The 25000-nt window shown below is 34.9% G+C and overlaps 1 protein-coding gene across 7 annotated transcripts in view; it reads right to left on the bottom strand.

Annotated features, from left to right (window-relative positions):
• LOC136840748 (protein tramtrack, alpha isoform-like) overlaps nucleotides 1-25000 on the bottom strand; it is a 234778-nt gene that overhangs the window by 76241 nt on the left and 133537 nt on the right. For 4 of the 7 annotated variants that reach the window (XM_067107582.1, XM_067107583.1, XM_067107586.1 and 1 more), the window contains exons 4-5: nucleotides 16699-16744; nucleotides 14628-14684 (exon numbers count right to left, since the gene is read on the bottom strand). In XM_067107582.1, coding sequence (XP_066963683.1) covers nucleotides 14628-14684; nucleotides 16699-16744 — 103 coding nt within the window. Of the gene's footprint in view, nucleotides 1-3162; nucleotides 8319-14627; nucleotides 14685-16698; nucleotides 16745-25000 lie in introns of those variants that run through there. The other 3 variants (XM_067107585.1, XM_067107581.1, XM_067107584.1) reach the window with 1 other exon arrangement.

Genomic DNA, 25000 nt, shown 5'->3' with positions numbered 1-25000 from the left:
TAATAAAGTTAAAATCTAATTTGATACCAATGTCAACTTAAGGAAGTTCTAATTTGATTCCACTGTCAACTTAAGCAGTTAAAATCGAAATTGATTTCACTGTCAACTTAAGCAGTAAAATCTAAATTGATTTCACTATCAGCTTACGTTAAAATCTAATTTGATTCCACTGTCAACTTAAGCAGTTAAAATCTAAATTAATTCCACTATCAACTTAAGTTAAAATCTAATTTGATACCAGTGTCAACTTAAGGAAGTTGAAATCTAATTTGGCATCAGATAATCTTTTTTTTATTGTTAACGTTGTTAAAATTCTCTGATTATTCATAGCATTTTTTCAAGTATTTTAATTTTTCAAGTCATATAATTCCTTTTCCCAAAATACTTGGCCTTCTTATTTCCTGTTTACGCTGTGATATGATTTTCCTTCACATCGTGCAGGACCCGTAATGCTTTTAGCGACCACTGAAATTGCGACAGTGAATTTAACAGTAATTCACGCCATCCAAGGTCAAAGGCTCATAGTAGAAAGAAAGGTCATTCTCTTCGCTTTTCCTGCCAGTAAAAAAATTGTTGGGCATAACGTCTTATCTGAGGAATACCCCGTTCGGGCATACAGCCTGTGAAATCAAATGCTTCCTCCGTCGGAATTATAAATATTGATTGTCAGAGGTATTTTTGTGGGACCTTCTGTCACGAATCTTGGGACAAAAGGCGTTTTAAATGTTACTTTCCTTGACTTACTGACCTGCTCCTAAATAACTGTAATGTATTTAAATTTTTTTATAGATGGAGTACTAAATAATTCATATATTTCAAAAGTTTATATATTGTGAGCCCAGACTTACTGACCTGCTCCTAAATACTCAAGATTAAGTTACTGTAAGGTATTTAAAAGTTTTTCTTTTCATGGATAGAGTACTAAATAATTCACATAGTTCAAAAGTTGATAAATTGTGAGCGTGTCTCGCCGCACACAGTATCAACAAAATTATATTTGAAATTATTTGTTCCAGTTTCCATTCGTGACTTTAAGCCTTCCTTAATCAATTAGATTGGCTATAAGGCATTGTAGATTTCGTTGCCTTGAGAAGCTGGGTTTAATCCATTTCCCTGAAATCATCATTAATAAGTGTCCACCTTACTTATTAGGTTGTATCTAAGGAGAAAAATCAGACGTTCATCATTAGAATGGCATCTCGCCCTAAATTTGAAAATGGCGTTTTTCGCCTGATCAGCTTTAAAATAATCCCCACTTCCCACCCACCCCTAAAGGGGAGTGGGGTTGAACTATATTTTTTTATGCATACTGTTCTATTCCTGATCGCAAATACTTCGTCTCATACCAAATTCAACTTTGTATTGTGAAAAATAAAGTAATTAGAGCATGTTGAATTTCCAAACTTTGATGGCTTATGACTCACACATTTTTTTTTTGTGTGGCTAGGCCCTTCTAATGCTGAACGCCTCAAATGAAGTGTAATATGTCATTAACTTATACTTGTCATTAACTTAAGCGTTTGTCGAGAACTTTCAAAACTTTGGTTTCTCTTTCCCCAACGGTTCTCTAATTTTAAAAAATATCCTTGAATATTTTCAAGCAAACAAGTGCGTGTGTTATTTTCGCTCTCACAATATTTTTCATGTCACAGGAGCGAAAACAATTTTTTAATGATTAAAGTTTGACACGTTGAAAAATGATTAGAAATTACAGTTCCAAACGCTCTCTTCGGCGTAACAGAAAAATAAACTCTTCACGTTCATGACTCTGAACGTGAATTTGCGTCGGTTAAAGGAATACAGAGTAACCATATCATTTCAATGACACGAATGACGAAGGGATAAACTAGGAACAGGAACATTCACGATAAAAACTGTAAGAATAATAATTTTGCAAGCACATGCAACGAACGAACACACACACACAAACTCGACACAAGCAGGATAAAAGTGTGTAAAAAGTACATACCTCATAAACTCACACATCGAAGTGTATAGGATCTTGAAAGCAAAGACCAAAACTTTCTTTTTTTTCCATAAACTTTATTTCCCTCTCGATACTATAAATAACAAAAGTGTGGAGGACGTCTAGTGTGCCTCAGAGGCTTGTACTATCGGGTCAACCGGGGTCATAGAAAATGGGGGTCAGGAACAGAAGACGAGGTGTGTGTTGCCTACAGTCTGTGTGAATTTTTTTTTTTTTTTTTTTGCTGTAAGTGAAAATAGATTATGTACATACGTATACACGAATAAATATATATATACATATATAAATATAAATGTTTGAATATATATATATATATATATATATATATATATATATATATATATATATATATATATATATATATATATATATATATATATTTACACATATATATATACATATATGTACTCATATATACTGTACTCATATATACTGTACATATATATATATATATATATATATATATATATATATATATATTTATATTTATATATATATATATATATATATATATATATATATATATATATATATATATATATATATATATATATATATATATATATATATATTTATATTTATATATATATATATATATATATATATATATAATATTCATCCATATATATGTATATATATACATATATATATATATATAATATATATATATAAAATGTATTAGTAAGTACACAATCAGTGCTCCCGAATCGTTGGGCATCTAATTACAAATTTAGCTTTGGACAAATCAGTAAGCACCACACACCCTTCTACAGCAGTTGGTTGGATTCATAAGTCGACCATAAAATTGGCATATCACCAGGAAGACTTTTTGTGACTAAAACTTCGAAAGAGGAAGTCATTAAGGCCCATTTCCTTAAGAGGAAAAATATATGTATATATATAAAAAAAAAATGACGGGCTATGAACCTCAAGTAACTTATATAAAAGTTTTCAGTATTATTTTCCAAGAGTAAAATTTTTTTGCTTTGAATATTTTTTGCATTAAATTTTAATTTCTTTTTTAATTTATTTAGCACTGGTGAAATGCTTCACTTCCAATATACCAATAGCTGCAAATCAATTGGACATTTACTTGTATATTATTTTTTTCTATTACAACTAGGTTTACCAAGTTACTCTTTTAAAGGCCGATATGTTTGTTATCTTGTGTGAAGTTAAAAATTACACTTGGAAATCTTAGGTATTTTTTTTTTTTTTTGTAAACAGTTCACACAAGGGAAAACATGAACAGAAAAAAAATGCACTATTCAGAGGTACAAATGCAAAAAAAATAAGATGTAACTTTGTACTAAACCCAAGAGAAACATTATAGCCCTTTCTACAGTATGATGAGACTGAGGAAGAAAAAAAAAATATCAAAAAAAGGCATTGACTACACCCGGTACATTTAATAATAACGATAAATGGTAATAAGAAGACCTGCCTTACCCAACAATCTCAGTTCATGACATTTACAAAATTTACAAAAAGTAGAAATGTGGAAAAGGTGTAAATTCTTCTAAAAAAAGTCTACTATACAAGACAAGAGGAAAAACACTTGCTTTATTTTTTTTTTTTTGAATCACTCTTAATTAACTGGTGCATATTTCTCTTTTCTCCGAAAACCCAACATAAATTTGTCATCTTTTGGACACACGAGACATAGTTATATATATATGAAAGTATGGATTGGATGTGACGTGACAATTTCACGTCAAATGATGATTATATGCGTTCACGTATCTTCTCAAGAGTCCTCTTTCCTACTTTACTTTGTTATATGATAACAAGACTACAGTATATCACCGGTTTTGAAGTTTCCAAGTTTGTGTGTCTACGTACAGTAATGTGTAGAATATATTAAAAAAAAAAAAAATGACGCGTGCTATAAAATATATATATGCACACGTCCGTCTGTGTGACCGAGTGTGTATATATATATGTTACATACACACAGACGTATTTAAAATTGTATTCATACACGCGTTCGAATGTGTATATTCGTGGACTTAAAAAACACGCACACTCACACACACGAGCTGGCGATTCGTATATAGATATAAACTGTCTGTTAAATCTGTTAAATAGCTATAAAGTTTCTGTAAGGCAAAAATTTCTCCCTGTTGGGTCGTTCTAAAAAAAAATCATCCCTCTTCGCATAGACGCGTCTATATATTATTTATTATTATATTGATGATGACTATATAGCACTATATATAGTAAATTGAAAGAAAACAAAAATAAACACGGTTGAATGCGAATTAGCTACCCGAATATTCTATATCAACCTTTGAAGACGATAATAATTATATTTCTATAAATATTAAAAACGAAGAAAAAAATCATTTTCGGTTTTTTTTTTTTTCAGGGCTGTGGGTTCATCTCAATCGTTTTTCAAGCCACTGCTCATCGCTGTCATTTGTCGCGGTGTCAATATTTACTATAAATATAACGGTTTTTATTGATTTTTCGTGTTATTTTGTGTATTTGTTCATAGCGTTTATATAAAGTATATGTATCGTATGTTTGTTATTTGTATATTAGTTCATAGCGTGAAATTTTTTATCACACCTTGTTTATATACGATCATGAAGCTACAAATGTTGTTTAGTATCCAATTCACGCTACTTCGGGAATATCCCCGATGGGGAATTATCACCGACAAAAGTACCTTCGGTGTTAATTCCCCATCGAGGATAATATTCCCGAAGTAGAGTGCATTGGGTATTAAACTATGATTGTTCATAGTGTTTATAATTTATAATATATGTACGTGTATGTATGTACATATACATATATATGTAGACATATATAAATATATATACATATATACACATTTATAATGTATGTATATCTTTGTGTATATATATAATGTATGCATGCATGTACGTATAATGCGTGTGTCTTATAAAATCTATATTGCGTGCACACAAAGGACACGCACACTACATGTCATGGTTGAGGCAGAAACAGACGACTCGGGATCACCCCCACAGCACCGCAAATAAATAAAAGATTTATAGCCTCTATATAAACAATGTCGAGGAAGCTCTTGCCCTCAAAGTGTAATTATATTAATTTCTATTTAACTTAATAAATAAAGTTGAATATATTATTCAAATATATTACTCTGTTATAGCTATTCTCTTTACAGCGGTTTCAATAATTATAAAAACAACTTTTTTTTTTTTTTAAGCTCATTTTAAAGCCTTCTATAAACATGCATAGGACGCGATTGCGGCACAAAATAACAGTAAACAGCAAGTGACGGTAACACTCAGAATCCTATGATATAACAATTAAAAACTCAACCATATTGCAGATTGCCACTTAAAATTATTTGTGTGCCGAATCCCCCATTAAAAAAAAAAAAAATTTCTTACTTTCAGTTAGTTTTGCATAGTTCATTTTTTACGATAAACTTTTTAGTGCATATAAACATTTGTTTCTTTAAAAAAAAAAAAAAAAAGATTCGTAGTAGCAGCTGATGGAAAGGATATTATCATAAATATTACGATCTGAAGGAAATTAGAGAGAAATTCTATATATGATATAATCTTTCTGAGTTCCCTATTGTTATACGTTGTGGAAAAGACAGAGACTTAAACTTTCTCGTTGACGAGATTGTCACAAACACTACAATAGTGTACCCTCAAGCCATTCTCATACCGAAGTCGAAATAGATAACTTTTTTTGCGTTGTACGAAATTTGATTTCAACCTGAACCGAGATATATTATTAACTCTATGAATATTTTCTAAAAAAAAAAATTTATTTCTCATCGTTAAAGCTATTCCGACTGTCGAGCATGATCGAAGAGAATAAAGAATATACTATTTACCACACTAACTTTGGTCGAAAACACAACACAAAAATCACACAAAAAAATAATAAAAACTATATACAACCATAAACTAACTTTACACGAAAAAAAACTTCTATTATAATAAAGACTTTAAATGCATCTCTTATCACGTGCTAACGAAGCTTATCTATTTTGAAGTTAGTGATATCAGCGTTGAAATCGATTCTCGATCTTATTTAGCATTGGTATTATTACGATACGTAACCACCGGAATATTTTGAATCGTTTGTTAGCATTTGTAGATGGATTTAAATTCTGTACTCGATTCGCTTTCACGATTGACGGGAGAGAACGTCATCAAAATTTCTAAGAGGTACTGAAATCGGAAAAAAAAGGAATAATAAAAAATATCTCCATTGAAACTGCAACAGAGGAAAGTCTCATACGAGAGATATTATCACCACTCGGATATATATATATATAAAAATGATTGATTGGTTCTTCACGAACAAGGAATGAATACACAGAAAATCACTTGGTTTATTGTGGAAGTCTTGGCAGTGTTTTTTTGCAGACTCTAGGAAAAAAAAAAAAAAAAAGAACCTTTCTTTCCTTTCGATATAACAAGAAGCACTTGTGGTTCGTTCCCGCTGCTCTTCGAACCGAAGATGATGATGATGATCGTTAATAAAACGTCGTAATGTTACGCCCTTAAGTTAACTGTCATGCTTAGATAAGGTGAAACCTGTCTATAAATAAACTAATGCACTATATTGCACTTCTTTCTGCTAAATAATTAATCAATATCACTAACACAATACAACCAGTATACGTAAAAAGGTAAAACAAACTGTTGTGAGTTTTTCATTTTTTTTTGTTTCTTCAGCTCAGGCAGTTTGATGATATGTCCTCGGGTTCACGACTGCCTTTCGCGGGCTGCTTGAAGGCACAGATTAATAAGGCCTCTCACTCTCATGCATACACACAAACACACAAACACGAGACATACGTAGATTTCGCAGGAGGGTGCGGGACCCTCGCTGCAAAGGGGGTTTCACTGGAAGCTGGCCCCCCGGAGGCAGGGATATACAATTCATCACAGAATACAGCATTGTGGGGGATTTTTCACCGCATCAGGTAATAACCATATAGGTAAGGGCTCTAATATATATATATATATATAGAGGCTCTCTCTCTCTCTCTCTCGCGCGCGCGCTTGCAAGACATTTTAAAATACAACATTGCACATTAGAATGAGATTGTGGTCTCCTGGACCGTTGTATACCTGCTCTTAGACTGGTCGTCGACCTGACTCCTCTCTCGACAGACTGCGTCAGTTCCTTTTCAATCCTGGGATTTGATTTTTGATTCCCAGTTATATATATATATATATATATATATATATATATATATATATATATATATATATATATATATATATATATATATATATATATATATATATATGAGCTGCAGTCGTCAGACAGTCAAGAGTCAGTCAGTCAGTAAGGCCATACAGACGCTTCTACTACTTCTTCTTCTTCTTCTTCTTCTTCTTCTTCTTGATTTGACAGAGAGAAAAATATATATCTAAAATTAGAAGAGATCATCAGATCATCACCGCATCTGGAAGCGCTCTTTTTTTTTTTTTTGTATTTTTCTTTTTGTCTTAGACTTTGTCAACTTGCTGCATCTGTTGCATGAGCTGTTCTTGCAAGTGGGGCACTTCCCTGGGCAAGCTCGGAGACACGGAGGAAACGTCTCTGAAGATGGTGTGGCCTTCCTTGCCCGGCCGGTGCACAGACCGGATGTGGGACATCATGTTGTCCTTGCGTTTGAACTCTTTGCCGCAGACATGGCACTTGTGGGCACGACGGTCCGTGTGGACCGTGATGTAGTGTCGGTGGAAGTTGGACGGGTGGGTGAAGGTCTGGAAGCACTTGGAGCACTTGAACCCGTTGTCTTGGATGCAGTAGCTCATTATGGGCACCGAGACCTTGTTGTTTCCTCCGCTCCCTCCTCCTCCTCGCCCTTCTCCTCCTCCTCCTCCTCCACTTCCCCTCTCCCCTCCTCTCTCGCTCCCGCTCCCGCTACTCGGGGAGATGGACGTCGGGGAGGACTGCGTCGGCTTCTGCGGCGACGTCAGGGGCGAATGCGGCGAGGAGTCGACGACGTGGTCTCCTCCTCCTCCTCCTCCTCCCTCCCGCTCGTAGACGCCGTGGAGGCCGAACTTCAGAGGCGCCCTCAGGGAAGCCAGGAGGATGGAGCCGTGCAGGTGCTTGTCGTTCTTCAGCGCCTCGTAGGGGTTCTTGAGCATGGCCGCCTCCAAGAGGTTCTTCGTGTAGTACAGCTGGTCCATGTCAGTGGTGGGCGGGGGCGGCGGTAGCGGAGGGGGCTGGGAATTGCTCTTGATGGCTGCGGTGTGCATGGCGGCTGCTGCGGCTGCGGCGGCGGCGGCGGCGGCGGCGACGGCGTGGTGGTCGTCGGAGTCGAACTCGTGGGGGGTCGTCCACTCCGGAACGTGTCCTGCAACACAGAGACCTGGTCAGTCCAGAGATGGTATACCTTCTACTTCGCCTTACATCATCAATCAATCAATGAATGAGCAAATAAATAAATAGAGTAATTAATAACTAATAACAAAATGGAAATCAAGGTAGAAATAATAATCATAAATAATTACCATTTGAAAAAAAAAAAAAATACCATGAATGACAACAAGAACTTAATAAAGGGGAAATAAAATCACTCAAAGTATCAGTGAACGTCTTCATAATAAAAATAAATGGAACAAAATGAGGAAATACGTATTATGTCTAAATACCAATATATTATTTTCTCTAAAGAGTACGGTGTGGATCACTTGAGGTCTCCCAGATAATGAAAGTTTTAACAGTGAGCTACGGTTCTGAGATAATCCGATTCAGCCCTTTCAAAAGGCCTTTGATAGGTCAAATCAACACGTTTTCACTTTTATCAGCTGATATAATAATAATAATAATAATAATTAATAATAATAATAATAATAATAATAAACTGAAATTTCATATAAAGCCCTCTCTTAGATGACTACGGTTTTATATTACTGTCAGTCAACCACATTGAAGAAATAATAAAAAAAAAAAGTGGGTATCAGTAGGCGTAACTGACTGATTAGGTCACTTCAAAATACTGTATCCAATCTTCTCCCTCGTCTACCAAATTAGAAGGACCCACGCACGCGATAAACTATGAGAAAAAAAAAAGGAAAAACAAAACCAAAGGAATAAATCAAGGAAAGTGACAAGAAAACAAGTGATGTCCAAAGAGACCGCCAAGAAGGTATACCATCCCACTAACCTCAGTCCCTTGACCTGACCCATATTTTACTTCTCGACCTCTGAGGAGATACGTACGTATAACCCACCAGAGGGCGCAAAATAAAAATGGACCCAACCACAAGAGCATCGTTCTGGCCACCTATGAAGAAGCAAGGCCAAAACTATGTACAGAGAAACGAGGGGGTTTATGTTGGTACAGTTGAACACCTCGAGTTTGAACTTTCTATTGGGAGGTCTTCAAAATGAAGACTTTTCATGGCATCGATTCCTTGACAAGGAACTCTTCGATCAAGCCTTAAAATTTAATTCTGACCTCGGATGTTCAACATGACCAACATCAATGAGAGTATGTAGAGAAAGACAACGTCATGCAGTGCCAACACATGAAGAAATGGTGTAAACTTATCAAAGAAAAGGAACATGATGAGAGAAAAGTGTCTGGGAACACAATGTGAAAAAGAAACAGTGGTCACGGAATTGACGCATGGAAGCGGTTATATTTACTTCAGAAGCTTCTCTCTAAATTACTTTGCGTTAATCTGTTCATCTTCCCAGTTATTCACAAGGAAATCTTAATAGTTTCCAGTGAAAGGAACAATTAAATCTCTTATTTTTCCAGCTTCCATGGTCAGCCTCAATCCAAAACGTCTTGCTATCAGCAATATATATATAAAATAAAAGAGTAACCCTGATTTCAAGCTATCCTTAGATCAGTATCGTCAGACTCAGACTCTCGAGATGATGAATAATGAAGAATTCTGTTCGGTTTATCAAAAGAAAGCTTTAGTAGGAAAGTGCTCTTTAAAATTTTTAAAAAATCTTTTTAATTAAGGCTAGGTCACTTCCAACTTCTGAATTATAAACGTATGACATTATTAACAAGCGAAGACTGTAAGTAAAGCAATTGTCTGGATTCTGAAACGCCATGCAATTGCTAAGAGGCTTTATTCAACATTTTATATTACTCAACAGGGATATATTTATCTCATGCTTTACACATACACATCTTCCTTCTCCAAAGTGAACACAAGCACGCTTCAATTTGGATAGATTTTAGAAATTTGTTGCTGAACTTTTGTAAGTTGGTTCTTTTATCAAGTCTGACAATGACAAAAAAAAAAAAAAAACGAAAATGTCACCACCAATCTCTTTCTTTTGAATGTGATCTAAAATTATGCAACCCTATAGTTAAAGAAGGAACACTGTCATCATTTTTTATTAATTATTTCCTATGGTAACAGTGGCGACATTTGGTTTCAAGAGTTGGAAATCAATGAAGCTCACACACAGACTCAACGGACTGGTGAGGAATTAGGAAGTGAACTTTATTGTCCCGGTTCTTAAATCCAAACATCGAACACCACATAACACGAGAAGAAAAGAAAAATAAAAAGAGATTAAGTCATGCGTCGAACAAGAAAATATGGAGTAAAGGAAATCAATATTAATCTAAGAGTAAACATGCTCGTTTCCACCACCAAAAAAAAAAAAAAGAAAAAAAAAAAAAGTTTTTACACTCCTGAAGCGTTAATGAACAGAAAGCTAAACCTGCTGATGACTTTTAAAAAAAAGTATATATATAAATTTTATGTATATATAAATATGAATCGCCTCGAATACATACTGAAGGAGTATTACACACACACATATAAATATATATATATATGAGCTTTCTGGAAAAATGACCATCCATATTCAGAGAAAGAAATGACAAGCTCATTTCCCAGAGCTATCTTGACAGATGCATTTATATGATAGAGAAATCGTCCCATGCACGGAATGCATTAAATGGCAATGACTGAGACATGCGAAAATGACGCTAAAAAATCTTCCTCTTCAGAAGTGAAAGTAGAAAAAAAAAAAAATGTCATGACCACCACCACAGCATTCTAAAAAAAAAAAAAAAAGGAAATGATCTAAGTCATTTTCGCAGGCTCATCATCATCAAGATCATCAAGATAAAAAAAAAAGAAAAAAAAACAAAAAAAAGACACCATACAAAATAAGGAAAGTATAAAAAAAAATCATAATGATACGTATACATAAAATTGAGAAAAAATCATAATAATTACGAATGCAATAACGTTTATGGAGTAATAATAATAATAATGATAATGATAATAATAATCATAAAGCAGTCAATAAATATAGAGAAAATCACCATCTAGGAGTCCATGCATTACAGGATCTGGAATTATTCTTACCTCATCCTTCCTGAATTCTCCCCGCTTTTTATTTGTCTTCTATAAGGTCGGGATTTTTTTTGTGAAAAGTAAATATCTACAAGGTTTAATCACAAAAGGCGACGAATATATAGATATATAGATATACTGTATATGGGTATATAAATGGTTACAATGTATTCCTTTATCAAGATAGACATGTATTGCTATATATATATCTATGTGAAGGTCAGAGAGATAGATATCTTAGCCTTTTTATTTCAAATGTTTTCTTTATATCTTACGTTCGCGGACTTTTTTTCTTTCAAAAAAAAAAAAAATCTTCCTCACGGTTTTTCCCCCCCTTTCCAAAATGCATCCTAAATTCTAAATAGTGTCTTTTCATTGTATTTTGGCTTAGAATTTATTGATATTCAAGAGTTCTTGAAGACGACGCACAGTAAAATGAAATATTTTCATCATCAGTACATTATAAATTTATGTATAGAAATCAGAAAGGAATTTATGCACTTTGCTTAATAACAACAATTCCTTTTTTCCAGCAAACGATTCTAAACCTAAAACATTTACGTCAATAAGGAAACATCTATCATTCATTTATGTTTTGATATTTTTACCCATTTAATCACAAGTTCTTCAGTAAAATAATTATCCACCATCAAAGCGCTGAGGCAAGCGATCATTATTATAGTAGGGAGCGAATGGAAAGATTCATAAATTTCTACAAGCTGCTTACATTATACAACCTATATACAATGATTATATGTATATAGATATATGTATGTGTGTATGTATATATATAATATAAATATATATATATTTATATATCTTATATATATATACATAAAATTGTACGTCATGGCTGTGTGATTTCTATGTTAAATAGCACATAAATGGAGGGTTATTTATTCCTAAGTTTCTGTGATAAAGCTGTCATAAAACTTGCATCATCACAAAAAAAGAAGAAATTATTCAGTTCAACATGTTGATTGGTCCTCGCCGAGACCTAAACGTCAAAAGGATTTTATCCAGGTTTTATGAGAATTCTATCACACTGTAGTTATCTAGAAAGCGATGACGCGACATCATTTACTATAAGCACTACAGAGTCTCGAGTACTTTCTACATAATGTTGGGGTTAGATGAAATTGCATCTTCCATATGAAATGAAGCCCTGAAGCCCTTTGCTCTGGCATAAGGCCAATATTTAAAAGAACAACCTAAGCTTCATCTTCCATTTGAGATGAAGCCCTTTGCTCTGGCATAAGGCCAATATCTAATAGGACAACTAAGCCTCATCTTCCATTTGAGATGAAGCCCTGAAGCTCTTTGCTCTGGCATAAGGCCTACATCTAAAAGGACAACCTAAGCCTCATTTTCCATTTGAGATGAAGCCCTGAAGCCATTTGCTCTGGCATAAGGCCAATATCTAAAAGAACAACCTAAGCTTCATCTTCCATTTGAGATGAAGCCCTTTGCTCTGGCATAAGGCCAATATCTAAAAGGACAACTAAGCCTCATCTTCCATTTGAGATGAAGCCCTGAAGCTCTTTGCTCTGGTATAAGGCCAATGTCTAAAAGGACAACAACCTAAGCTTCATCTTCCATTTGAGATGAAGCCCTGAAGCCATTTGCTCTGGCATAAGGTCAATATCTAAAAGAACAACCTAAGCTTCATCTTCCATTTGAGATGAAGCCCTGAAGCCCTTTGCTCTGGCATAAGGCCAATGTCTAAAAGGGCAACCTAGGCTTCATCTTCCATTTGAGATGAAGCCCTGAAGCCCTTTGCTCTGGCATAAGGCCAATATCTAAAAGGGCAACCTAGGCTTCATCTTCCATTTGAGATGAAGCCCTGAAGCCCTTTGCTCTGGCATAAGGCCAATGTCTAAAAGGGCAACCTAGGCTTCATCTTTCATTTGAGATGAAGCCTTGAGGCCCTTTGCTCTGGCATAAGGCCAATATCTAAAAGAACAACCTAAGCTGAGGGTAGCTAACATTACCACTCCTACCATAAATGACTTTGATAATGCGCCTATTGACTATGACCTTGCTTCTCGAATTTTCATCATGTGACCTTTGACCTAGGGGTCATATAGAGAGGTCACCTATCAGTGGTGTGAATGATGGCTCAATTTGCTACCTTTTGTGTTTAATAATTTTTTTTTTCTTTTTACAATTTATTCGATGCTGTTTTTTTTACTAGAAGCAGGTGAATTGAACGTACATAATAACAGCTTGTAATATACATGAATAGATATTGCCTATTTATTTATTTATATATGTATATTCATTCAGTGTATATATATATATGCACGTCATCTAAGTAGATGTGTGAATATATATATATATATATATATATATATATATATATATATATATATATATATATATATATATATATATATACATATACACATATGTATATATATATAAAATCAAATCTTTGCTTCTATAGCATCTTTCCAGAGAAAATATAATTTTCCCTTTAGTGTATAGAGAGTTTAATTTCAGAAATCAAAGCTTTTCTTTTAACAAGGGAACATACGATGTTTTCAAATATGCCCCAAAAGTGGTCCAGGAACACTACAACGAGACCATCTTGGCCCGTACGGTGATGACTTTTGTGTTTTGCAAAATACGATGTGTATACTACATATCTAAATGTCATACATATCTGAAGGTCATACGTGAACAAGGGGGAAGGAGGGGGTAAGGGGGTTAAAAGTACGTCATACGAAACTTATATAAGAGTACTAGCAAAAGTTTGAATTATAAAAACAGAGTGGTTGGGGGATACTGATGAAAGGTCCCTATGATAAAAAAAAAAAAAGGGTTTTGCAACACTGTTTTTGGGTGCTGCAATCTCAGTGGCTTCCTGCCTACTTCTGAATGTAAATATCACAAACACTTTCTTAACATAAATAATAAACCGTAAACATTTATAGTCATATATGAATGTTTTTTTTTGGGGGGGGGGGTGAAAATAGCAACTGGAAATTTTCTAGAGATAGCATATTTGATCAAATTAAGACTTCCTGATGTAAGTCTGGCAATTAAATTGTATTATCATCATCACAAGCATTTGTCATTTCGAGAAATTCGTATACCAGGATTAACCTAATAAATAAATTTGTTGCAATACAAAGCTATATTACTATGATGGAATATTAAAGGACGAACGGTAAATTACATTAATTACAACTATGATAGATTACTTTTTTTTTGGATGAAATGAATCGGCAATGCAAAATAGGGGGGGGGGGGATTTACTAGGTGCATCCTGCTACGGTTAAAAGAAGTATATATATATATATTGGCGTCAGATCACTCACCTGAACCCGGGGAATCCCTCGTATTCTCTTGTTCTTCTTGGGGCAACCTCGTCACCTCTGCAAATCAAAGAGATACCGAATTTAGTATCCTGTCCCGAGATGAATTTGATGAAATAATAACTTTAATATGACGTTAGTGTGGTGCTCTGTGATGAAATAATGGTTCCAAATGAAGGAGGAACGCAACATTAGTATGACATTCTGTGATGAAACGATTGCAAGTGAAAGAGATAAGACACATTAGTATGATGTTCTTTGATGAAGCAATGATTGCAAATGAGAGAAATTAAATTCAGTATGATAATCTGTGATGAAACAATGATTGTAAATGGAAGAGAAATGAGGCATTAGTATGATGTTCTGTGATGATACAATGATTGCAAATGAAAGAGAAATGACACATTAGTATGGTGTTCTGTGATGAAACAATGATTGCAAATGAAAGAGAAATGAAATTTAGTATGATGTCATGAGATGTATTGGGTGAAACAATGACTTCAATAATGTGTTGTGATGAAACAATGGCTTTGCAAATAAAAGAGAAGTGAAATTTAGTATGATGTCCTGAGATGAATTAGATGAAATAATGACCTGAACTTTTTGTGATGAAACAATGAAACAGGTGTATGTATGAAAACAACAATGTTATAATAATAATAATAATAATAATAATAATAATAATAATAATAATAATAATAATACATTGCTTTTTTGAGATGTGACAAAAAAGAACCTTTTGAAGTGAATCTTATAAAACTACAGCGTCTTTACAAGGTTTATAAAGCACTGCAAAATACGTTATAAGGTGGAACAAAGCAACGCCTTTATAAAGTCTAAAGCGATAACAGACACTGAAATATCATTACCCCAAACATTTCAAATTACGTGAGAACGGAAAGATTGGCCAAAATTTCTCTTTGCAGTATATTTGTTTGTGATCCCATCATCATTTTTACAGTTAGGATGGGGCTTGAGTTTTAATAAAATACAATCACATTCCCTTTGTTATTGTGATTGTTGTTGCCATTCGGTTGGTCGTGACAGAGCGGTAAACATCAAACGTACGTGCATCAACTTAATCTTCTAGAAACAATGACTTCAAGTATAGAATATGTCTGTGTAAACAACTCGTTTCAAACTGGGAAAAAAGAGCTTGAATGCGTTCAATACGGTAGTTCATTGCGAAAGCAAATATCCCAATTTAATTATTTTGATTTTAGGACCACATACTTTCTTTGAGGCGCGAAAATATTGAACAACGGCACTCGTAATTCTAATTCATTTCATAAGGAAGCCGACGGGAGAGGGTGAGGGACGGGTGGGGGGTCTGTTAACCTAAAGTAGCGATAGTTAAAGGTTAAAATGGAATAAGTGGGCTGATTGGGCTAGTAACCACTCTCAACTCTTTTTACCACTTCAGACAACACAATTCTCGATTTCATAGTGATTTTAGCATTTTTCAACCTTCAAATTGCAAATCTGATCATTTTTAACCTTCTCAGCACATTACTATTTCTTAATGATTTTAGCATTATTTTCAACTTTCAAATTGCAAATCTGATAATTTTCAACCTTCTTAACACATTACTATTCCCAACCTTTCGTTGCAGCAAATTATCAGTTTATCTTACATTCCCTCCTAACTTGCATGAGCAACCGCAATATCTTGAAGAGGCTGCAACCCTAACGAAGTTTTCGCTATCTTAAGCAGATTGCAATCTTAACCGACTTGTGTTATTATGATCAAAGGCTGTTTGTTTACTTGTTCTTAAACACCTTTAAGATACATTACATTTACTTTAATGCTAAGCATAATATACTCACGTTCGTATGCGATTTGTTTTCAGATTTCAAAGTCGTCAAACTATTTTTTTAATCGCTCTGATGTTAACCCAAAGATAATTTGATTTACATTTATATTACTAACATTCAATTCCACCAGTTTAACATACCGTTAGCAACAACGAGAATAACCATCCCGAATAATAATAATAATAATAATAATAATAATAATAATAATAATAATAATAATAATAATAATAATAATAATAATAATAAAAAGAAAGCTCACCTTTCCCTTGACTTTCACCCGATGGTCCTGGAGTTGATTCCCCACTCTGGAAGGAAAGAAAAAGAGAGTCAATATACCGTCAAATAAAACATTTTGCTAACTGGAGTAAAGTTTACTTAAAATAAAATACACAATCAAAAAATGTAAAAAAAAAAAAAAAATAGCAAAAATTTTTCACTGAAGACATTGTCTCTTCTGCAACAATGTAAGCGTCACGCGTGAAAAATCAAATTAAGCGCAGAAATGGAAGTTGTCCGGAGAAGTATTTCGAATAAAGAATTATGAGTTGGTCTTGGCAGCAATTTCATAAAAATTAATACCGATTACTAAATGCATAAGGACAGGACATTTTTACGAAGAATAAACATTTCCTTAAACAGGATTGAAAGATTAAAAAAAATCCTTAAAACGGAATTGAAAGAAAAATAATTTTTCCCCTAAACAGGACTGAAAGTAAAAAAAAAAATTCCTTAAACAGAATTGAAAGAAAAAACATTTCCTCAAACAGCACTGAAAGAATACCCCAAAAAAAAAAAAAAAAAACAATTGAAAGAAAAATATTTTTTCCCTAAACAGGGCTGAAAGTAAAAAGAAAAATTTCCTTAAACAGAATTGAAAGAAAAGTATTTTTTCCCTAAACAGGACTGAAAGTAAAAAAAAAAAATTCCTTAAACAGAATTGAAAGAAAAATATTTTTTCCCTGAACAGGACTAAAAGTAAAAAGAAAATTTTCCTTAAACAGACTGAAAGGAAAAAAAAAATCCTTAAACAGGATTGAAAGTCAGTAACTGGAACAAACATAACTTAAAAAAAAATAAACTCAAGACTAAACATTGCTTATCAACCGACTGAAAATCATTAAAAGGTACTACGATAATCATTTCACAAACAAGTAGAGTTGAATACAACAAGCTTTTGTTCAACTGATCAATACATAAATAAATAACATTAAGTTGGAATTATAAAAAAAGCCAGAATACTTGTATATATACTGTCAATAATTGACAATAAAATACGTGACTGTCCAGAGACAAAAGTACCCAACCTTTGGACGTTACGTACCGTGGCAAGGCTCTGACACAGGTACCGTTATAATTTTTTTTTTATATTTTAGCCAGTGGTAAGAGGGGCATACCACCGGGTTGGACGACGGAAGTGTATACAAGGTGTTTATATGTATATGTGTATATATATATATATATATATATTTATATATATATATATATATATATATATATATATATATATGTGTGCATTGTTTATTTATAAGATTGTACTTAATAATGGATTTGTTTATATGTGTATATATATATATATATATATATATATATATATATATATATATATATATATATATATATATATATATATATATATATATAATCAGTTTATTTATAGAGATTGTACTTAATAATAGATTTGTGATTTCCAACCTCCAATAAAGGAATAGAGCGTTTACTGCTAATATAACCACAAGAAACGCATAAATACCGTATTCAAACTCCATTACATATCTGAACTTTTATTACGGTTCAAAGAGTGACGTTAACCAATGAAGCAGTGTTCTGTCAACTCATTTTTTTTAAATCAGTTTATAACAAGAAATGCAAAGCAAATACAAAAAAACTTCGGAAACTAATTACGAAGACGAATTCGGGTATCTGATATGATCAGAGGTCTTCGAAAGAAACCGCGATTTTGAAGACACAAAGGAGAAAGACCTCACTTGCAGTTTGGAAGGAGGTGACAAGGGCAAAACTGCCCTTGATAAAATCAAAGTGAGATCACTGCAAAGCTTCTCCACCCACCTCTCTCTCTCTCTCTCTCTCTCTCTCTCTCTCTCTCTCTCTCTCTCTCTCTCTCTCTCTCTCTCGTAGAGAAAGCTCGACGTCGCTATCTCGCTATTCGGTTGTCTTAAAAGTCTCCTGGGAGAAAGGTTGTGTAGGAACAAGGAAAGCTAGAGGAGGAGGAGGAGGAGGAGGAGGAGGAGGAGGAGGAGGAGGAGGAGGAGGAGGAGGAGGAGGAGGAGGAGGAGGAGGAGAGATAACGACGATATATCTAACCAAAACTATAAATATAAGGGGCACCTAAAACCAACACCCCCCTCTCTCTCTCTCTCTCTCTCTCTCTCTCTCTCTCTCTCTCTCTCTCTCTCTCTCTCTCTCTCTCTCCCCCACCCCCCCTTTACGCTATCGACCTTGTTATCTGCCTGCACAATTTCTAGCTTGGGCAAACGAGGGGGAAACCCCGATACCATCTATGGGAATTTTTAAACCAATCCGACCCGTCTTGACGTTACCATGGCAACGGCGAAGAGATCAATATGGCTGCAGGGATGCCTTCGGGTGGGGAGGGCACGATCAATACTACTAGCCGGGAAGGGGTGCTACAGCAGATGTGGAGGGCACTACATGAGGGAGAAGGCGCTCGACGACGACGAAAGGAGAGAGAGAGAGAGAGAGAGAGAGAGAGAGAGAGAGAGAGAGAGAGGAAACCAGGGAAGGGAAGTGAATGGTCGAGGTGAACGTCCCCAGCGCAGGGGGAAGTAGAAGAAGAAGAAGAAGACGACGACGAAGGAGGAGGAGGAGGAGGAGGAGGAGGAGGAGGATGGGGGGGCGGGGGGGGGGCCGGTAAAGGTTCTCAAAAGGGCGCTGCTATGCAAGACAGAAGGAACAGGTAATAAAGAGAAAAAGGGCGTATCGCTACAAAGGGATGGAATAACGAAAGAGAGGTCGTCAGCCGGAAGCGAAGCGTAAACACTGTTTGCATTACCTTGCAACAGAAACACTCAAGGCGCCAGGGGAGAGAGAGAGAGAGAGAGAGAGAGAGAGAGAGAGAGAGAGAGAGAGAGAGAGAGAGAGAGAGAGAGAGAGAGAGAATAGTTTCCAAAATGGGGCAGGGACCATATACCGTAATGAAAATGAGAGATGACTTAAGAAATTTTGGAGAGAGAGAGAACGAATTTTGAGAGAGAGAGAGAGAGAGAGAGAGAGAGAGAGAGAGAGAGAGAGAGAGAGAGAGAGAGAGAGAGAGAATAGTTTCCAAAATGGGGCAGGGACCATATACCGTAATGAAAATGAGAGACGACTTAAGAAATTTTAGAGAGAAAGAGAGAACGAATTTTGAGAGAGAGAGAGAGAGAGAGAGAGAGAGAGAGAGAGAGAGAGAGAGAGAGAGAGAGAGAGAGAGAGAGTAGTTTTCGAAATGGACAGAGATCACAGACCGCAATGAAAACAAGAGACTTAAAGAATTTGAGAGAGAGAGAGAGAGAGAGAGAGAGAGAGAGAGAGAGAGAGAGAGAGAGAGAGAGAGAGAGAGAGAGAGAACAGTTTCCAAGATGGGCAGAGACAATATACCGTAATGAAAACGACAGACTTTGGAATTTTGAGAGAGAGAGAGAGAGAGAGAGAGAGAGAGAGAGAGAGAGAGAGAGAGAGAGAGAGAGCTAGTAAAATTGGGAAAGAAAAATGTAGTGTAGGATTCCTATGGGAAGACAATGGTTATAGAATGGAGAGCTTAAGAGTCAGCTGAGAGAGAGAGAGAGAGAGAGAGGAATGGAACCTCATACGACAATGGTGAAATAACTTAGTTGGACGAAATAAACCCTGGTATTTCTGGCTGGGGTAATATCTTGTATGCCTAGCACATGTTATTTATAACATTATGGCAACAAAATGAACGAAAATGGCAACCCCCCCCTACTCTGGATCTTTCACCCTCTATATAATTTCATTCTGTGCGTATGCAAGATTTTTAAAAGCAAAAGTACATCATAGCATCCTATACACAAACGTAACAAACTTCTACGAAAAACCTTACGTGGAAATTCTACTCGCATATACTTTTTTTTTTTATTTATTTGTAGGCATTTATCCATACAAATTTAATTCAACCACTAACTCCCCTGCGAAATTATATTGTAAAAAAAAATGCAACTGTCTTTATTACGTTATTTTGCATTCGATATTTGTACCGCAAGTCTTTACATGAAGGAAGTAACGACTTGTACTCTCTAACCGTCGCCAAAGACCACTTCAAAACTTCCAGTTTGCGTAAATCTATGCAATATATATTTTCAAAACTTCCAGTTATCTTAAATCTATGCAATATACATTATCTTAAAAAACCTACCTAAAATCAGTACGAGAAGACAGATCGAATGATGGCTAAAAGTGTGTTTTATTTTTGTGGTGAAAAAATATTATATATTTATATATATATATATATATAATATATATATATATATATATATATATATATATATATATATATATATATATATATATATATATATAATGTTTAAAAAAATGCTGTTATTCAAAATTGACTGAAATGGCCAAATTCTGTAGCGCTTTCCAAAAATAGAAGCGTAAGTATGTAACGTCATTTGACCGGTGAAACCTTTCCTTAAGAAGAGGGAGGGAGGGGGAGGGGTAGTAGTATCCCCCCCTCCCCCACCCTTATTTCTGTCGATGGCACCTGCAGGCGCAAATCGCCTTCCACCCCCTCTTTATCCCTCACTACCCTACAAAAGTGACGGGGCTTCCCCTCTCACGTGGCCTCGGCCAATGGCCTCTATCTCTCTCTCTCTCTCTCTCTCGAACTCCCCTACAGCTCTGTGTCCGTAAGCTCCTTTCGAAAGGGGAGCTTAAGCGAGAGAACGGAAGTAACAACTCGTGATTCGAACTTGTTCGTACGACCGGGAGGGATCAGTTCTTCCCGCTGTGCGCAATGACACAAAAGGTGTCGATTCGGAGGAAATCGTCGCTTCAACTAAGCATCAGTTGTCCGAATTAATCGCTTTATCGGTATATTGACAGCTTATCGGTGTTACTGTACACCTCCTCTTACTTCTTCCTAATGAACACCATGGTTTTTAGAAGCCTGAATTCCAAGTCAGTGGCCCCTTTGGTGGGCTTGTTCCAAATGAATATGTTTCATCTTCTGCATAATAATAATAATAATAATAATAATAATAATAATAATAATAATAATAATAATAATAATAATAATAATAATAATAATAATAATAATAATCTTTAGAAGCTTGAATTCCAAGTCAGTGGCCCTGTGGTGGGCTTGTTCCATATATGAATAGGTTTCATCTTCTGAATAATAATAATAATAATAATAATAATAATAATAATAATAATAATAATAATAATAATAATAATAATCTGTAGAAGCTTGAATTCCAAGTCAATGGCCCCTGTGGTGGGCTTGTTCCATATATTAATAGGTTTAGTCTTCTGAATAATAATAATAATAATAATACTAATAATAATAATAATAATAATAGTAATAATAATAATCTGTAGAAGCTTGAATTCCAAGTCAATGGCCCCTGTGGTGGGCTTGTTCCATATATTAATAGGTTTAGTCTTCTGAATAATAATAATAATAATGATAATAATAATAATAATAATAATAATAATAATAATAGTAATAATAATAATAATAATAATCTTTAGAAGCTTGAATTCCAAGTCAGTGGCCCTGTGGTGGGCTTGTTCCAAATGAATAGGTTTCATCTTCTGAATAATAATAATAATAATAATAATAATAATAATAATAATAATAATAATAATAATAATAATAATAATAATAATTGGAAGTGGGTAGAAATAATTATTTTTAATGCCAAATAAATAAATATAGAAATTCCCCAAAACGACATTACTGCATTTCACACAGAATTTATGTTTTAATTATAGATTATGAAATCACATCCCAGAGCAAAGCTACCATTGGAAGACTAGAGTGCTAATTATTTTTTTTCGTGCAACCTTTCATACTCTAAAATCTAATGCAATAATGACTTTAAATAATGAATCGACGGATTAAAGTTACTCTGGAAAAGGTGTAGCTTCGTTTATGCATATATAAGTACATTAGTGTTGTAGGCGGTGCCAGGGCTACGATTATGGCTAAGTTTAACCTTAAAAAAAATTAAAATTACTGAGGCTAGAAGGCTGCAATTTGGTCTGTTTGATGAATGGGGGGTGGATGATCAACACACTAATTTGCAGCCCTCCAGCCTCAGTAGTTTTTAAGATCTGAGGGCGGACAGAAAAATAGTCACCTCAAAAGTTTTCTTTTACAGAAAACTAACATGCATTTACAGCATGCATTTAAATGGATGCATAGTTTTAGGTTACGATATATGCTAGGATTGCACCAGCCCTGTTTTTTTTTTTTTTTTTTGCCATACCCCTAGGTTAGGTTAGGTTGGGTAGGTTATGTTGGGTTAGGATGAACTACAGGTTTCTGGTTAATTTGGGTGTGGTAAACATAATGAGATTATTTTCAAGAAAATTCTATGGTTGGTTTTTAAGATATGGCGTCCTGCTCTTTTAAGGGAAAGGTCCCGGTACTCGGTTAGGTCCCGGGGAAAATGCCTCCCAGACATCCACTAAAAATTCCTTTATTAAATTCTAGTATGGAAATAAATTCGACTTCGCTTAATCTCTAATTTTACTTTACATGGGTTAGTGTGTAAGAAGTGGGGTACTACGTAGATGCCCTATCTTATACCATAAGCCCTTAATATACAAAATAATATATTATTACAAAAATAAAATTCCTTTTTTTAGGGGGGGGGAGGAATATAGCCTTTTCGAAGCTGAAAGTAAAGTGAAAGGAAATTAATTCTAAATGAATTTTTTTGAATGAATAAACAAGGGAGAATTTCAGTATATGTGCAGCTTATCATAAACAGAGCTCTGTTTAAATCTACAATTCTTTGAAAGAGGTGATAATATACAGCCTTTACAAAAACATAATGGGAAACAAAATCAAGTTAAATTTATTTGGGAAAAATAATAAGGTGAGAATCTCAGCTCATGTCTAGAAGACGTAATGGGAAACAAAATTAATTTGAGAAAAATGACAAAACAAGGAGAATTTCAGCTCTATGTCGCCACGAATGTAAACAACCTTTGGTAAAATAAACTGGGTGTAATTAATCCCTGATAAAACACTGAACTGGGATCAGGAGAAGGAAATGAAGGAGCGTCAGGTTCCCGGCACGTAAACCCGTCCGTCCGTCCGTCCGTCGGCGGTATCGACTGATCTATCTGTCTTGGAAAAGGACCTATCGCGACCCTATCAACTTGAGGAGGAGGAGGAGGAGGAGGAGGAGGAGGAGGAGGAGGAGGAGGAGGAGGAGGAGGAGGAGGAGGAGGGGGGGGACTGGTTGCCACCACGGACGGTTCATGGATGGGGGACCAGGAGAGATGGGAAGGGGGTCAGGTAGTGAATGGAGGAGGAGGAGGTAAGTGGAGGGTTGAGAGAGAGAGAGAGAGAGAGAGAGAGAGAGAGAGAGAGAGAGAGAGAGAAGGATGGTTAGGAGGAAGGAACGAAGGATGGGGGGGGGGGGTAGGAAAGTACTGCAGTGGGTTTGCCCTAACATCGATCAATAAGGTCCAGGACTTCGGAAGATTTCCTTTTGCGTTTGCAACAATGGCCGTGGCAGATAGATGACCTTCGACATATGGTTATCTGCCACTGTTTACCAGGAAGGAAGGAAGGAAGAAAGGGGGAAGGCAGGTGGGGGTGAAGGGGAATGGAAAAGGTGGGGGGGGGTGAGGACTAGGCTTTACCATGGATAGCATGAATGTGTTAACTTAAAAAAAAAAAGTTCTTTTAATGGAAAAAATAAGCACTCCTGTTAATGGGTTTCCAAGATTACAGCCATTAAATACATTTGTAAATGTAAAAACTAATATATATATACGTATATATATATATATATATATATATATATATATATATATATATATATATATATATATATATATATATATATATATATATATATAATGTTTGTGTCAGCAACCTTAATTCAAAACTAAACATGAATTAAAATCATCGTTCACATTACACTCGCTGGGATTATCACAGACTAACCCATAAACAATCCATACACCTGTCCTTGTCAATTCCTTTGCACATGCAAAAGCGTCTTTCGTCGAAGACTGTACATATGTAACCTAATTCCGCAGAATTTGTTTCACATATGTGCTTCAAAGGCAATACACCACCTTCCCAAGTACTTTGTGAAATCCTATGAATCCGGTTCATAGGATTCTTCAAAACATCGCCAAGTTTTAAATGAAACATGACGAGATTCATTATATTCAAGTCTACATTGGATGACGGAATTGCACAAGCTGATTCTTAGAATGTTTTATTTTTAAACCCACTTTAATATAAATATCCGATCACAGAATTCATTACGTTTAATGCTGAAGATTTCTTGACTCAAATCTTCCAACAATTTGAAACTATCAGGAGTTATACT

The sequence above is a fragment of the Macrobrachium rosenbergii genome, chromosome 8, assembly GCF_040412425.1.
Source record: "Macrobrachium rosenbergii isolate ZJJX-2024 chromosome 8, ASM4041242v1, whole genome shotgun sequence".
Lineage (NCBI taxonomy): Eukaryota > Metazoa > Arthropoda > Malacostraca > Decapoda > Palaemonidae > Macrobrachium > Macrobrachium rosenbergii.
The sequence above is the reverse complement of the archived record's forward strand: the minus strand, read 5'-3'. Positions and strand labels throughout refer to the sequence as shown.